The sequence below is a fragment of the Salvelinus fontinalis genome, chromosome 24 (genome assembly GCF_029448725.1).
Source record: "Salvelinus fontinalis isolate EN_2023a chromosome 24, ASM2944872v1, whole genome shotgun sequence".
Lineage (NCBI taxonomy): Eukaryota > Metazoa > Chordata > Actinopteri > Salmoniformes > Salmonidae > Salvelinus > Salvelinus fontinalis.
This window is the reverse complement of record NC_074688.1, coordinates 45,002,405-45,017,482: the sequence shown is the minus strand read 5'-3', so window position 1 is coordinate 45,017,482 and position 15,078 is coordinate 45,002,405. Positions and strand designations below refer to the sequence as shown.

Genomic DNA, 15,078 nt, shown 5'->3' with positions numbered 1-15,078 from the left:
GGAGACAGGCAGCAGTTCACACTACAAGTAGACCACTGGGAAGACAGGCAGCAGTTCACACTACAAGTAGACCACTGGGGAGACAGGCAGCAGTTCACACTACAAGTAGACCACTGGGAAGACAGGCAGCAGTTCACACTACAAGTAGACCACTGGGAAGACAGGCAGCAGTTCACACTACAAGTAGACCACTGGGAAGACAGGCAGCAGTACACACTACAAGTAGACCACTGGGAAGACAGGTAGCAGTTCACACTACAAGTAGACCACTGGGGAGACAGGCAGCAGTTCACACTACAAGTAGACCACTGGGAAGACAGGCAGCAGTTCACACTACAAGTAGACCACTGGGAAGACAGTAGGCAGCAGTTCACACTACAAGTAGACCACTGGGAAGACAGGCAGCAGTTCACACTACAAGTAGACCACTGGGAAGACAGGCAGCAGTTCACACTACAAGTAGACCACTGGGAAGACAGGCAGCAGTTCACACTACAAGTAGACCACTGGGAAGACAGGCAGCAGTTCACACTACAAGTAGACCACTGGGAAGACAGGCAGCAGTTCACACTACAAGTAGACCACTGGGAAGACAGGTAGCAGTACACACTACAAGTAGACCACTGGGGAGACAGGCAGCAGTTCACACTACAAGTAGACCACTGGGAAGACAGGTAGCAGTTCACACTACAAGTAGACCACTGGGAAGACAGGTAGCAGTTCACACTACAAGTAGACCACTGGGAAGACAGGCAGCAGTTCACACTACAAGTAGACCACTGGGAAGACAGGCAGCAGTTCACACTACAAGTAGACCACTGGGAAGACAGGCAGCAGTTCACACTACAAGTAGACCACTGGGAAGACAGGCAGCAGTTCACACTACAAGTAGACCACTGGGAAGACAGGCAGCAGTTCACACTACAAGTAGACCACTGGGAAGACAGGCAGCAGTTCACACTACAAGTAGACCACTGGGAAGACAGGCAGCAGTACACACTACAAGTAGACCACTGGGAAGACAGTAGGCAGTTCACACTACAAGTAGACCACTGGGAAGACAGGCAGCAGTTCACACTACAAGTAGACCACTGGGAAGACAGTCAGCAGTTCACACTACAAGTAGACCACTGGGAAGACAGGCAGCAGTTCACACTACAAGTAGACCACTGGGAAGACAGGCAGCAGTTCACACAACAAGTAGACCACTGGGAAGACAGGCAGCAGTTCACACTACAAGTAGACCACTGGGAAGACAGGCAGCAGTACACACTACAAGTAGACCACTGGGGAGACAGTCAGCAGTTCACACTACAAGTAGACCACTGGGGAGACAGTCAGCAGTTCACACAACAAGTAGACCACTGGGAAGACAGGCAGCAGTTCACACAACAAGTAGACCACTGGGAAGACAGGTAGCAGTTCACACTACAAGTAGACCACTGGGAAGACAGGCAGCAGTTCACACAACAAGTAGACCACTGGGAAGACAGGCAGCAGTTCACACTACAAGTAGACCACTGGGGAGACAGGTAGCAGTTCACACTACAAGTAGACCACTGGGAAGACAGTAGGCAGTTCACACTACAAGTAGACCACTGGGAAGACAGGTAGCAGTTCACACTACAAGTAGACCACTGGGAAGACAGGCAGCAGTTCACACTACAAGTAGACCACTGGGAAGACAGGCAGCAGTTCACACTACAAGTAGACCACTGGGAAGACAGGCAGCACTTAAAGTAGATGGCACTAGCTAGCAAAAAGACAGTACTAGACCACAACAGATAAAGACAACAAAAAAAATGATACATATCACTCTAGGAGATATCAGGAGTCCTCTAGCTATAGAATGAAGCACGAAGCAAATAGAGAGAGATTGTGTGAATAATTCACAGCCATGTTCTCTCATCTTGGTTTTGTAACTCCACTGGGCTGCTGCATCCTCCCTCTGCTTCATCTCCAGCTTGACACACACATTTTTCATCAGCATTATGTCAAATTGGTTGGCCTCTTTTTCAGTGAAACACACACAGGCATTGATGGTGGCCCATCAGAAGGCATTGCCCAGATCTGATTTAGAAATAAAACGAATAAGGAAACTAATGTTGCATTATAATGCCATTCAATTCCACAATCTCAAGTTTCTTGTGTGTGTGTGTGTGTGTGTGTGTGTGTGTGTGTGTGTGTGTGTGTGTGTGTGTGTGTGCGTGCGTGCGTGCGTGCGTGCGTGCGTGCGTGCGTGCGTGCGTGTGTGTGTGTGAGTAGGAGAGAGAGAGGTGGGAGGAAAGAGAGAGAGATTTACACTGAAATTGAGAGAGGAAGAGAAAGAGAGGAAGAGAAAGAGATGAAGAGAGAGAGAGTGAGGAAGAGGCGGTTAGAGAGAGGGAGAGAGAGAGAAAAAGAGAGAGAGAGAGTGAGAGGGGGGAGAAAGTGAGAGGGGGAGAGAATGAGTAAGATGGGAAGAGAGAGTGAGAGGGGGAGAGAGGGAGAGAGAGTGAGATAGAGAGAGAGAGAGAGAGAGAGAGAGAGAGAGAGAGAGAGAGAGAGAGAGGGGGGGAGAAAGAGTGAGAGGGGGGAGAGAGAGAGTGAGAGGGGGAGAGAGAAAGTGAGAGGGGGAGAGAGAGAGAGAGGGGGGAGAGAGAAAGTGAGAGGGGGAGAGAGAGAGAGAGAGAGAGAGAGAGAGAGAGAGAGAGAGAGAGAGAGAGAGAGAGAAGGGGGGAGAGAGAAAGTGAGAGGGGGAGAGAGAGAGAAGGGGAGAGAGAAAGTGAGAGGGGGAGAGAGAGAGAAGGGGAGAGAGAAAGTGAGGGGGAGAGAGAAAGTGAGAGGGGGAGAGAGAGAGAGAAGGGGAGAGAGAAAGTGAGAGGGGGAGAGAGAGAGAGAGAAGGGGAGAGAGAAAGTGAGAGGGGGAGAGAGAGAGAGAAGGGGGAGAGAGAAAGTGAGAGGGGGAGAGAGAGAGAGAAGGGGGAGAGAGAAAGTGAGAGGGGGAGAGAGAGAGAATGAGACACATTTGTGAGTGTAATGTTTACTCTTATTTTGTTTTTGTTTTATTATTTTTATATTTTAGTATGGAGGTCGATTTTGGCCAACAAAAATGTAATCGCTAATTTGCTACGTGAGGCTTGTTCGATCGAATAGAAGTTTAGTAATGGTTAGATTGTTACAAATGCACTGATATAGGTGGACACACATTGCATTTCAGCAACTTTGAAAAAAAACGACTTTATCTCGGAGTTGTGCCTGTTGGTCACATGCGTATCTTCCCTCTCATCGACACGAATGGTCCCACCGATCTCCCCACCTGTCTTTTATCTTTGAGGACATGTTTGTTAGAGCGGTCACTTGACTATTGTGTCAATATAATAGATAATATTTGGTATATAGAGCAATAATAATGACATTTTAATAGGAACTAACAGAGACTAACTCCGCCATGGCTCGTAGACCAAAGCCTATGGGGAAATTAATTAACTTTTTTGTAAGCTTTTTGGGTAAATAATGAAAATAAGGTTTGTAGTAAACACTGGCTTGGGAGATCTTATGTGTTTTGTTCTAATGAGATAATCTACATTTATCTACAGTCATTTATCCTAATCAAAACAAGTAAAAACCTAATGATGTGCTAACATGTAAAAAATAAAATAAATCTACACCTCAGGTTGGATGCCTTTGATGTCTAGCTAACAGGCTTAGTTTACCTTTTCAGACGGACCCAAAGTCTCGCATGGACAACATAATTCAGGAACCTATAAAACGAACACCTTCCAGCTATAGAGATATGGTTGCAGCTTTGAGCAAAACAATAGACCATCCTTACGTTTTTTGTTCAAAGCTGGTAAGCAAACCTTTTTAAGCATTTATGTCATTTAAAAAAAAAACACATAAAGGCGTCATTCTTATTAATGGTCATGTTAACTGACTGAGATTATCCTGTGTTAACCTCCGACCTTATTAACTTAGTCTATAGGTATGAATGGCTAATAGAACCACAGGTAAATAATTTCCGGTTTTTAGGACTACACGCTGGCGAGCTCTATGGCCAACGAACTATGGTAGAAAATGCTAACTCATTTCCGGTTTTTAGAACTACACGCTGGCAGCTGTATTCCGAGCCGCACGGCCGCCCCTGGATGGACGTTTTGTGTGATTGATGTTCCCCTCTAGAGCGTGTTTCACAGACTCTCCGCTCACAACAGTCTGAATGTGGTTCCGCGGTTGGCGTCAGCTCCAACTCCAGCTCTGTCCGAATCGCAGCGTTTCTCTTTCACTGCTCACAGCAAGATAACATATTTGGGGATCTCTATTGCCAACTACTACATTGCTCATCAACGCTGAAAGTTACAGCTTTTTTTCCCGATACCATTGACTATTTTGGGGGATAATTATTTTGCGTTTTTTGTTGTTGTTGTCGATCTGTGAAGTTAGTTTCAGTTTTTGGTTTTCTCCGCGATTGGGATATTAAGACCAGAAGACTAATCTAACAACCAAGTCGTTCATCATGTAGGCTAAGTTGTCTTTTTATGTGTTACTTTTGTCGTGTATTTGGAAATATTCTTAGATCTGTATAGTGTTTATTCTTTACCCGAGTAGAGTTCAGCTTTGTCACACAGGCTTGTCCCCGTCCCCCACTCTTCACGTCCTACACTGGCTTCTCTGTGCATTCCACCATACAGACTCCGGAGTAGTTGACCATACTTGATAAATAGCGTATCAAACTAATTTTAATAATCTACTAGTCTAGTGCAAAACACATTCGTGTGCGTAATACAGTTATCGCCTATTCGTGATTAATTACGGGTTCTTCACCAGAGCATCATCATCTAGCCAGTATTGCAAACCAATAGGCTGGCTACGTTACATCGGAAACCTAGATTAATTGGAGACCGTAAACCAAGATTAATAGGCATTTGTGAATGAATTATGGGATAGGGATAGAAGAAAAAGAAAAATGATGAATCCCCTTTGTGTTACATTCTCAATTGTCTTTTGATGCGCTCAGTCTTGCGTGCTCTTTCTCTCTGCTTGGTAGAATTCTGCCCATGCAGCAGCTGAAGTTGTGTGTGAGAATTGATTTGAATAAAGTGAGATGCATTGCATAATTTATTTTTTGTTGTAATAGAATATATGATGTAGCCTCATATTTATTTGGAACAGTGTTTGCCTTTGTGAATGGTGCCGCGTTCACTTGCTCGAGCTAGAAAACGCGGACATTTCCCCGACTTGCTAACTCAAATCAAATGTTATTTTTCACATGCTTCGTAAACAACATGTGTAGACTAACAATGAAATGCTTACTTTTAGGCTCTTTCCAACAATGCAGAGATTAAAAATTAACAGCACAAGGAATAAATACACAATGAATAACGACTACTTGGCTATATACACAGGGTACCAGTACCGAGTCTATGTGCAGGGGTACGAGGTAATAACTTGGCTATATACAGTACCAGTACCGAGTCGATGTGCAGGGGTACGAGGTAATAACTTGGCTATATACAGTACCGAGTCGATGTGCAGGGGTACGAGGTAATAACTTGGCTATATACAGAACCGAGTCGATGTGCAGGGGTACGAGGTAATTAAGGTAGATATGTACATATGGGTAGGGATAAAGGGACTAGGCAACAGGATAGATAATGAACAGCAACAGCAGCTTATGTGATGAGTCAAAAGAGTTTTAGTGCAAAACGGGTCAATGCAGATAGTCTGGGTAACTATTTAGTAATCTTATGGCTTGGGGGGTAGAAGCTGTTCAGGGTCCTTTTGGTTCCAGACATGTTGCATTGGTACTGTTTGCCGTGTGGTAGCAGAGAGAACAGTCTATGACTTAGGTGGGTGGAGTCATTGACAATTTTTAGGGACTTCCTCTGACACCGCCTGGTATAGAGGTCCTGGATAGGGAAGTGCCTAGTAGTCAGCCAAAACTAGTATTGTTACAGATATGGGCAATTTTCTGTATACGGTTATGTAAAAAAATATATAATAATTGTAATTACTGTGATCTTAAAAAAAAAAGAATGATGGTGACACTGAGGAACGTGAAGCTCTCGACCCGTTCCACTACAGCCCCGTCGATGTGGCTGGAGCCGTGCTGGGAGCTCTTGTACCCTGTAGTCCACCATCAGCTTCTTTGTCTTGTTCACGTTGAGGGAGAGGTTGTTGTCCTTGCACCACACTGCCAGGTCTCTGACCTCCTCCTTATAGTCTGTCTCATCGTTGTCAGTGATCAGGCCAATCACCGTCGTGTCGTCAGCAAACTTAACGATGGTGTTGGAGTCGTGCACTGCCACAGTCGTTGGTGAACAGGGAAAACAGGAGGGGACTAAGCACGCACCCATGAGGGGCCCCCGTGTTTCAAGTTTAAAGTTTTATTAGTTGTATCTACGGGATACGCATGGTATACATTGTACAACAAAATGCTTGCTTGCAGGTTCTTTCTCGAAAATGCAACAACAATAAGTAATCATAAAACTAAGTATATAAACATAAAGTAAATGTCTCAGTAGAATAGAATAAACATTTTAGCATTAGTATAATACAGGAAGGCATAATTTATAGTCCAATATTTACACGTGTATTTGGAAAGGGGGAGATGAGGGGCAAGTGTATAAATAGAGCAGGTTAATAAGAGTCTGGTAGCAGCATGTAACGTGTACACTGGGAGTTGGGAATCAAGTACAGAGAGTGACTTTAATAATAAATAACACATGGAACAAAACAAGAAACACGAGTAGCGGACAGACATGAAACAATAACGCCTAAGAACCAAAGGTAGTGACATATATAGGGAAGGTAATCAGGCAGGTGATGGAGTCCAGGCGAGTCTGATGAGGCGCTGGTGGACGTAACGATGGTGACATGTCAAATTGTATTGTTCACATACCCATGGTTAGCAGATGTTAATGCGAGTGTAGCGAAATGCTTGTGCTTCTAGTTCCGACCATGCAGTAATATCTAACAAGTAATCTAACAATTTCATAACAACTACCTTATACACACAAGTGTAAAGGAATGAATAAGAATATGTACATATAAATATATGGATGAGCGATGGCCGAACGGCATAGGCAAGATGCAGTAGATGGTATAGAGTACAGTATATACACATATGAGATGAGTAATGTAGGGTATGTAAACATTATATAAAGTGGCTTTGTTTAAAGTGACTAGTGATACATTTATTACATAAAAAGTTTTATTATTAAAGTGGCTAGAGATTTGAGTCAGTATGTTGGCAGCAGCCACTCAATGTTAGTGATGGCTGTTTAACAGTCTGATGGCCTTGAGATATAAGCTGTTTTTCAGTTTCTCGGTCCCAGCTTTGATGCACCTGTACTGACCTCGCTTTCTGGATGATAGCAGGGATGAACAGGCAGTGGCTCGGGTGGTTGTTGTCCTTGATGATCTTTTTGGCCTTCCTGTGACATCGAGTGGTGTAGGTGTCTTGGAGGACAGGTAGTTTGCCCCCGGTGACGCGTTGGGCAGACCTCACTATCCTCCGGAGAGCCTTGCGGTTGTCGGTGGAGAAGTTGCCGTACCAGGCGGTAAAACAGCCCGACAGGATGCTCTCGATTGTGCATCTGTAAAAGTTTGTGAGTGTTTTTGGTGACAAGCCGATTTTCTACAGCCTCCTGAGGTTGAAGAGGCGCTGTTGCGCCTTGTTCAAAACGCTGTCTGTGTGGGTGGACCAATTCAGTTTGTCCGTGATGTGTACGCCGAGGAACTTAAAACATTCCACCTTCACTACTGTCCCGTCAATGTGGATAGGGGGGTGCTCCCTCTGCTGTTTCCTGAAGTCCACGATCATCTCCTTTGTTTTGTTGAGTGTGAGGTTGTTTTCCTGACACCACACTCCGAGGGCCCTCACCTCCTCCCTGTAGGCCGTCTCGTCGTTGTTGGTAATCAAGCCTACCACTGATGTGTCGTCTGCAAACTTGATGATTGAGTTGGAGGCTTGCTTGGCCAGGCAGTCGTGGGTGAACAGGGAGTACAGGAGGGGGCTGAGAACACACCCTTGTGGGGCCACAGTGTTGAGGATCAGCGGGTGGAGATGTTGTTTCCTACCCTCACCACCTGGGGGCGGCCCGTCAGAAAGTCCAGGACCCAGGCACACTGGGACGATGGTGGTCTCCTTAACGCAGGTGGGGACTACAGTCTGGAACAGGGACAGATTTAAGATGTCCAGAAGACTCCCGCCAGCTGTTCAGCACACACTCTAAAGATGCAGCCAAGGATGCTATCTGGGCCGTCGGCTTTGTGAGTATTCACTCTATTTGAGAGTTTTCCTCACGCCAGCCTCGGAGAGTGAAAGCACCTGGTCGTCCGGAACAGCGAGAGTCTCCCTGAATGGCTCGGTATTGTCTGCCTCGAAGCGAGCATAGAATGTGTTAAGCTCGTCTGGGGAGGGTGGCTTCGGTGGGCACCGCACAGCTGGATTTGCCTTTGTAGTTTGTGATAGTCTGTAGTCCTTGCCACATGCAATTGAAGTCTTGAGTTGTCGAACATCAATTCAAGTTTGAGTCTGTATTGTCTTTTTGAATTTGCGGCGCTTGTACCTGCTTGCCTTGTACGAGTCATCTGGGTTCGTTCTGCTGACATTGACTGCTGCAGTACGGTCTCACAGCATGCTACGGATTTCTCCTTTCATCCAAGGTTTTTGGTTGGGGTACGTCTGGATTGATATTGTGGGTACACCATCATCAACACATTTCCTATTGAAGCCTGTAACTGACTATGTATATTCCTCAATGTTGATGGATGAGTCCTGGGTGAATGAGTTTGTACATATTCCACTCAGTATTCTCAAAACAGTCCTGCAGCATTGAGTCTGCCTCCTCTGTCCAGCGCCTCACTATTCTCTGTGTTGGTGGCTTCCTCTTGAGTTGCTGCTTGTAGGCGGGAAGTAAGAACAGAGAGACGTGATCTGATTGACAGATGCGGGGGCACGTCACAGATGTTTGTGTATACATGGTCAAGCATTCTGAATCCTGTTTTGCGGCAGGATACATGTTGGTGATATTTTGGGGAAGTTTGTTTTAGACAGGCTTGGTTAAAGTCACCGCGACAATAAAAACTGCTTCCTGGTGAGAGGATTTTTCCTGTCTAATGATCTTGTACAGTTCGCTAAGAGCCGTCTTGGTGTTTGCTTGTGGTGGCATGCACACAGCTGTGATAATAACACAAGTGCGTTCCCTCTGCATATAGTGGGGGTCTGCATTTTAGCATCAAAACTCCAGGTCGGGTGAACAGGAGCTTGCAATGTTTTCAAATTCGGTACACCAGGAATTGTTCCCCCAGACTCTTACCAGAAGCCGCCGTTCAATCCATTTGGAATATTGAGAAGCCTTCTGGTTGAATAGCAGAGTTGAGTGTATCGTCCGTAAGCCACGTCTCAGTAAAAACAAAGTCACAACATTCCCTGATGGCCTTCTGCGATTGAAACCTTGCTCTGAGTTCACATAGTTTATTTTCCATTGATGATACATCAGGTTACTAGGAAGAGGAGGCTGTGTAGCCTGTCTTTTCAGCTTGGAGTCCCCCTTTGCTTCCTCATCTTCGTCGCCGGTGCTGCCTTAGGTCATCTCGGCCAGGAGCAACAAGTAAGCCCGCTGTGCTTGGAACAGAGGAGCGAATGTTGTATTCCAGCTCTGGGGGGCTGAGAGATAAGTGTGTAGCTTCCGGTTCATGTTCCAGAAGTGTTTGTCGGTCATAGGAAATTATTGCATGAACATTCTGAGCAAACAAAGTAAAAATAAACAAAAAAATGTAAAATAAAAAAAGCAAGTTAAGCATGAACCTACAAGACGCTCGCTCTCCTCAGCTCTGCCATCTTATCCGTGCTGAGGGTCAGCGTGGCGGATGTGCTGTTGCCAACCCTCACCACCTTGGGGCGGCCTGTCAGGAAGTCCCAGGTTCCCGAGCTTGGTGGGCACTATGGTGTTGAACGCTGAGCTATAATAAATGAACAGCATTCTCACATAGGTGTTCCTTTTGTCCAAGTGGGGGAGGGCATTGTGGAGAGAAGTACAGATTGCTCAATCTGTGGATCTGTTGGGGCGGTATGCAAATTAGAGTGGGTCCAGGGTGTCTGGGATGATGGAGTTGATGTGAGCCATGACCAGCCTTTCAAAGCACTTCATGGCTACAGATGTGAGTGCTACAGGGCGACATATAGACAGGTTACTTTGGCGTTCTTGGCACAGGGACTATGGTGGTCTGCTTGAAACAGGGGTATTACAGACTGGGTCAGAGAGAAGTTAAAAATGTAATTGAAGACAGCGCCAGCTGGTCAGCGCATTGCTGAGTACGCGTCCTGGTAATTCGTCTGGCCCCATGGCCTTGTGAATGTTAACCTGTTTAGAGATTTTAATCACATCGGCTACGTAGAGATTGATCACAAGGTCATCCAGAACAGCTGGTGATCTCATGCATGGTTCAGTGTTGCTTGCCTCGAAGCGAGCAGATGGAATTTACCTCGTCTGGTAGGTTCGCATCACTGGACAGCTCGCGGCTGGGTTTCCCTTTGTAATCCTTGATGGTTTGCAAGCCCTGCCACATCCGACTAGCGTCAGAGCCGTCGTAGTAGGATTCAATCTTAATCCTGTATTGACGTTTTGACTGTTTTATGGCTCATCGGAGGTCGTAGCGGGATTTCTTATAAACGTCCAGATTGGTGTCCCGCTCCTTGAAACTGGTTGTAGTTATACACGTGCCGCGTTCAACCAGGAAGCAAGTTGTACATTTCAGAGTTTCCAAGTTCCGACTAGCACGTGAACTTGGCATGAATGCATGATGCTGTTCTAGCCTACACTGTTAAAATGAAGTGTTCTGTAACACTTAAAATAGTGGCAACTGAGCTGCCACCAACTTTAGCTTTGCTGCAGTTTTGAAACATTGGTGTAAGGAGATATGAGCAATGTTCGCTCCAAAAAATGTGTCATTCAGCAATTTTCAGGTCTGCTGACTTGAACGTTGTGAAAATTCTGTGCAACTTCCAGCGTGCGCTTACTGTGAACTAGTATTACTAGGCTACGCTGGCTACGCTACTCGCTTTAAGTCACAGTTTCAGACAGTGGTCAAGTAGGCTATTGTGGATGATCACAAGGTAGGCCTGCAAGAGTGGCCTGCCATCAAAAACAATGGAGAAAATACATCCCATAACATTTTAACATGGAAATAGCTGTTCTATCATTCAGACTACAGTAGCAGCCAATGGTGTTGTGTTCCATGAGAAATAATAATCACGAGGCCTTGACATTAACCTGTTTATCCACTTGTCCTTCAGACGAGGAGGTGACTGAACATGTTGTGTTGTTTGATGCAAGAAACCACTTTACAAAATGAAATGCATTATTATTCCCATACCATTATTACAGCGAATCAGACAAATTATGCTACTCTCTGTTTTTTTATCTTTATTTAACTTGGCAAGTCAGTTAAGAACAAATTCTTATTTTCAATGACGGCCTAGAAACAGTGGGTTAACTGCCTTGTTCAGGGGCAGAACGACAGATTTGTACCTTGTCAGCTCGGGGATTAGATCTTGCAACCTTTGCAGTTACTGGCCCAACGCTCTAACCACTAGGCTACGCTGCCATTTATTGGTTACTTAGCTTATCCAAGCCTTTCTCAAAATACAACACTGCCCCTTTTAATTATAAAAAAAAAGCTCTTTACCTGACTCGCTTTTTCAAAGATGTCTTGTGCTCTTGTAAGAAGCAATCACTCACCCATTGCTGACCACAAATGGTTTATAACTGGCCTAATAACTCACTAACTAGCAGAGGATATGAACAAATGTGGTCACGTGGCTACATGCAGCTTTCAGTTTGATCTCAAAACAAGCTCATCTACTCACGACCGCTCATGCTGTAAACACAGTCCAGTTCACAGTGAATGGCACAGATCCATATATGGCAATGGTCTATTTGCATATAGTCCTACTTCATCTCTGATTGGTTATGCCACACTGGTCTGTGTAGAGTACGTGTGTGTCGTGTGAGTCGTGTGTGTCAATGCAATAAAATCCTACTCTGATGCGTTCTGCCTACAACAAAACAAAACTCTTGCATAGTTTGTTTTACTTACAAAGTCTTGCAAAGTTCGTTTTGTTTTGGTATGTTGCATTGAAAGTGGCTAATATTGGCATTGATTCATTCACAATTCCCACAGTAAAGGGACATGTTGATAGTGTTAACTAAAGGGGAAAACTCTAGAAAGTTAGATTAAATTCAATCCCGTGCTTCTCTATGTGGGCTCATATTTCTTCTGCACAGCAGTAACCTACGCCCAGGCGTAGCTTACAGGGAATATTGGTTATGAGACAGATTTGAGGTGTATTGAAACAGTCATGACATGGTGTGTTGTAACACCAATTAATCAAGAGTTGTGTAGACGACTGAGAGCACTAACCAGGAAGAAGGTTGAAAACACTATTTTGGTGTTTCCTGTCTAGTGAAGAATTAGATCCCTTCTTCTGGAGTTTCTAAACACTGTAAACATCCCTTCTTCTGGAGTTTCTAAACACTGTAAATTGAAGCCCCTCTTTTTGTATATTCCCTGTTCTAATATGGTGTTCTGGTAAACTCCTCATTGGTAAATCCAAAAGGTCTAATGTACAGATTTATGCTATAAAAAAATATATTGTTGTTTTTTTGTGAAAATGCAAATTAATACGTTTGTCCCTGGATAATAATTCAGCAGTAAAAAAAATATTTGTTCAAGACATGATTTTGAAGCTTCAAATGCTTTATCTTCAAATGATCAAATAACAACAAAGCATTAACAGGCCATTCACATTTTTATATTGATTAACTAAGACGGTTCAAAGATCTGTAAGGTATTTGTCATATTCATATTCTTGAAAGTCAAGGGAAATATGGCATTATATTTCAAATTCATGGGGGGAAGAAAAATACAGGCAATGCACTCATACTAAACTTGTACAAAACTTCAGCCCAGAGTTCAATGCAATCCACCAGCATATCCCTTATGCTAATGCTTCTGACCTGAGTCGTTATATTCAGATGATTGTACATGGAAGGTTGTTCAGATGTATTGAATCACAGTACCGCTAAATGATATTTCATTTGACATTAGTCTGTGAAGCTTGTCTTGATTGGCTGTGGGTAGGATTGGCCAGCCTGTGGGCAACGTAGTATATATAATATATGTGTATATATGTATATATATATATATGTGTATATATGTTTTCTGCAGGGAGAGAAATTATTATTATTATGATTATTATTATTCTATAATTAAGTTATTAACTGATTTAATATTAATACATTGCAATATGAATATACTATATATATATATATATATATATATATATATATATATATATATATATATATATATATATATATATATATATATATATATACAGTGGGGCAGAAAAGTATTTAGTCAGCCACCAATTGTGCAAGTTCTCCCACTTAAAAAGATGAGAGAGGCCTGTAATTTTCATCATAGGTACACTTCAACTATGACAGACAAAATGAGGGAAAAAAATCCAGAAAATCACATTGTAGGATTTTTTATGAATTTATTTGCAAATTATGGTGGAAAATAAGTATTAAGTATGGGAGAACTTGCCCAATTGGTGGCTGACTAAATACTTTCCCCCCCCCCACTGTATATGTGTATATATGTTTTCTGCAGGGAGAGAAATTATTATGATTATTATTTTTCTATAATTAAGTTATTAACTGATTTAATATTAATACATTGCAATATGAATATACTGCACAATGATTTAACATATCAATAGCAATATGCAAAATGCATATACATGAATGAAGTTATCTGAATATGAATGTCCAAAGTGGGATGCAGTAACGTGGTGTGGTAGTCCAAAGCTAGAGGCTAAAGGCTAAAATGGCAGTGGCTATATAGTGCAGTGGTGAAAAGAGAACCCAATTGTCATACTTGAGTAAAAGTAAATAGAAAATAGAGATGGAAAATGACTCAAGTAAGAGTATTTCTGTCTGTAATAAAGCCATTTTGTGGGGGAAAACTCATTCTGCCAAGTGGGTGGGCCTGGTTCTCCAGTGGGTGGGCCTGGCTGCCAAGTGGGTGGGCCTGGCTGCCAAGTGGGTGGGCCTGGTTGCCAAGTGGGTGGGCCTGGCTGCCAAGTGGGTGGTCCTGGCTGCCAAGTGGGTGGTCCTATGCTCTCCAAGGCCCACCCATGGCTGCACCCCTACTCAGTCCTGTGAAATCCATAGATTAGGCCCTAATGAATTTATTTTAATTGACTGATTATATGAACTGTAACTCAGTAAAATTGTAGAAATTGTTGCATGTTGCATTAATATTTTTTGTTCAGTAGACATGTTCTGGGTATCATATCACTTACATTGGGTTTACGTTCAAACACCAGATCTTAGATTAGGTGCACTGCTTTTAATGGTTTCATTACACAATCATGTTGTTTTGAGTCTCTATTTTTACAGTGTACTCTCTCTCTCTCTCTCTCTCTCTCTCTCTCTCTCTCTCTCTCTCTCTCTCTCTCTCTCCGCAGGGGACAGAAGTCAGTCAGTACGTGGGGAGAGACAGAGACATGCTGGTAGTCTAGGCCCGTGGTGGAGTCAAGAACACAACAAAAGCTAAATCTCCTTTTAGTCTATTCTGGCGACGTCTTCTAGTTCTATAATAGTGAAACGCCATGGCCTCCAGCTTGACCTGTGCTGGTGTAATCTGGACCCTCCTCTCCCTGCTCTGTGCCGCTGCCTCCTGCGTCGGCTTCTTCATGCCTTACTGGCTACTCGGTTCCCAGATGGACAAGCCGGTCTCGTTCGGCACCTTCCGGCGGTGCTCGTACCCGGTGCGCGACGAGGAGAGCCAGGCCACAGTGATACTGGAGCAGTGTGGGCGTTACGCCTCCTTCCAGGGGATACCTAGTCTGGAGTGGAGGATCTGTACGGTGGTGACGGGCGTGGGCTGTGGTCTGCTGCTCCTGGTGGCCCTCACAGCCCTCATGGGATGTTGCATCTCTGACCTCATCTCTAGGACCATCGGACGTGTTGCCGGGGGGATACAGTTCGTTGGAGGTGAGTCAGCCTGTTCCCTCTGTTTACA

At 44.1% G+C, this 15,078-nt stretch overlaps 1 protein-coding gene across 1 annotated transcript in view; it reads left to right on the top strand.

The window, feature by feature from the left end:
* Positions 1–4,067: 4,067 nt before the first annotated feature.
* LOC129822479 (LHFPL tetraspan subfamily member 6 protein) overlaps positions 4,068–15,078 on the top strand; it is a 185,374-nt gene continuing 174,363 nt past the window's right edge. Inside the window, exons 1-2 of the mRNA XM_055880785.1 lie at positions 4,068–4,497; positions 14,522–15,050. Of these exons, the coding sequence (XP_055736760.1) occupies positions 14,666–15,050 (385 nt within the window). The 5' untranslated portion in view covers positions 4,068–4,497; positions 14,522–14,665. The remainder of the gene's footprint in view (positions 4,498–14,521; positions 15,051–15,078) is intronic.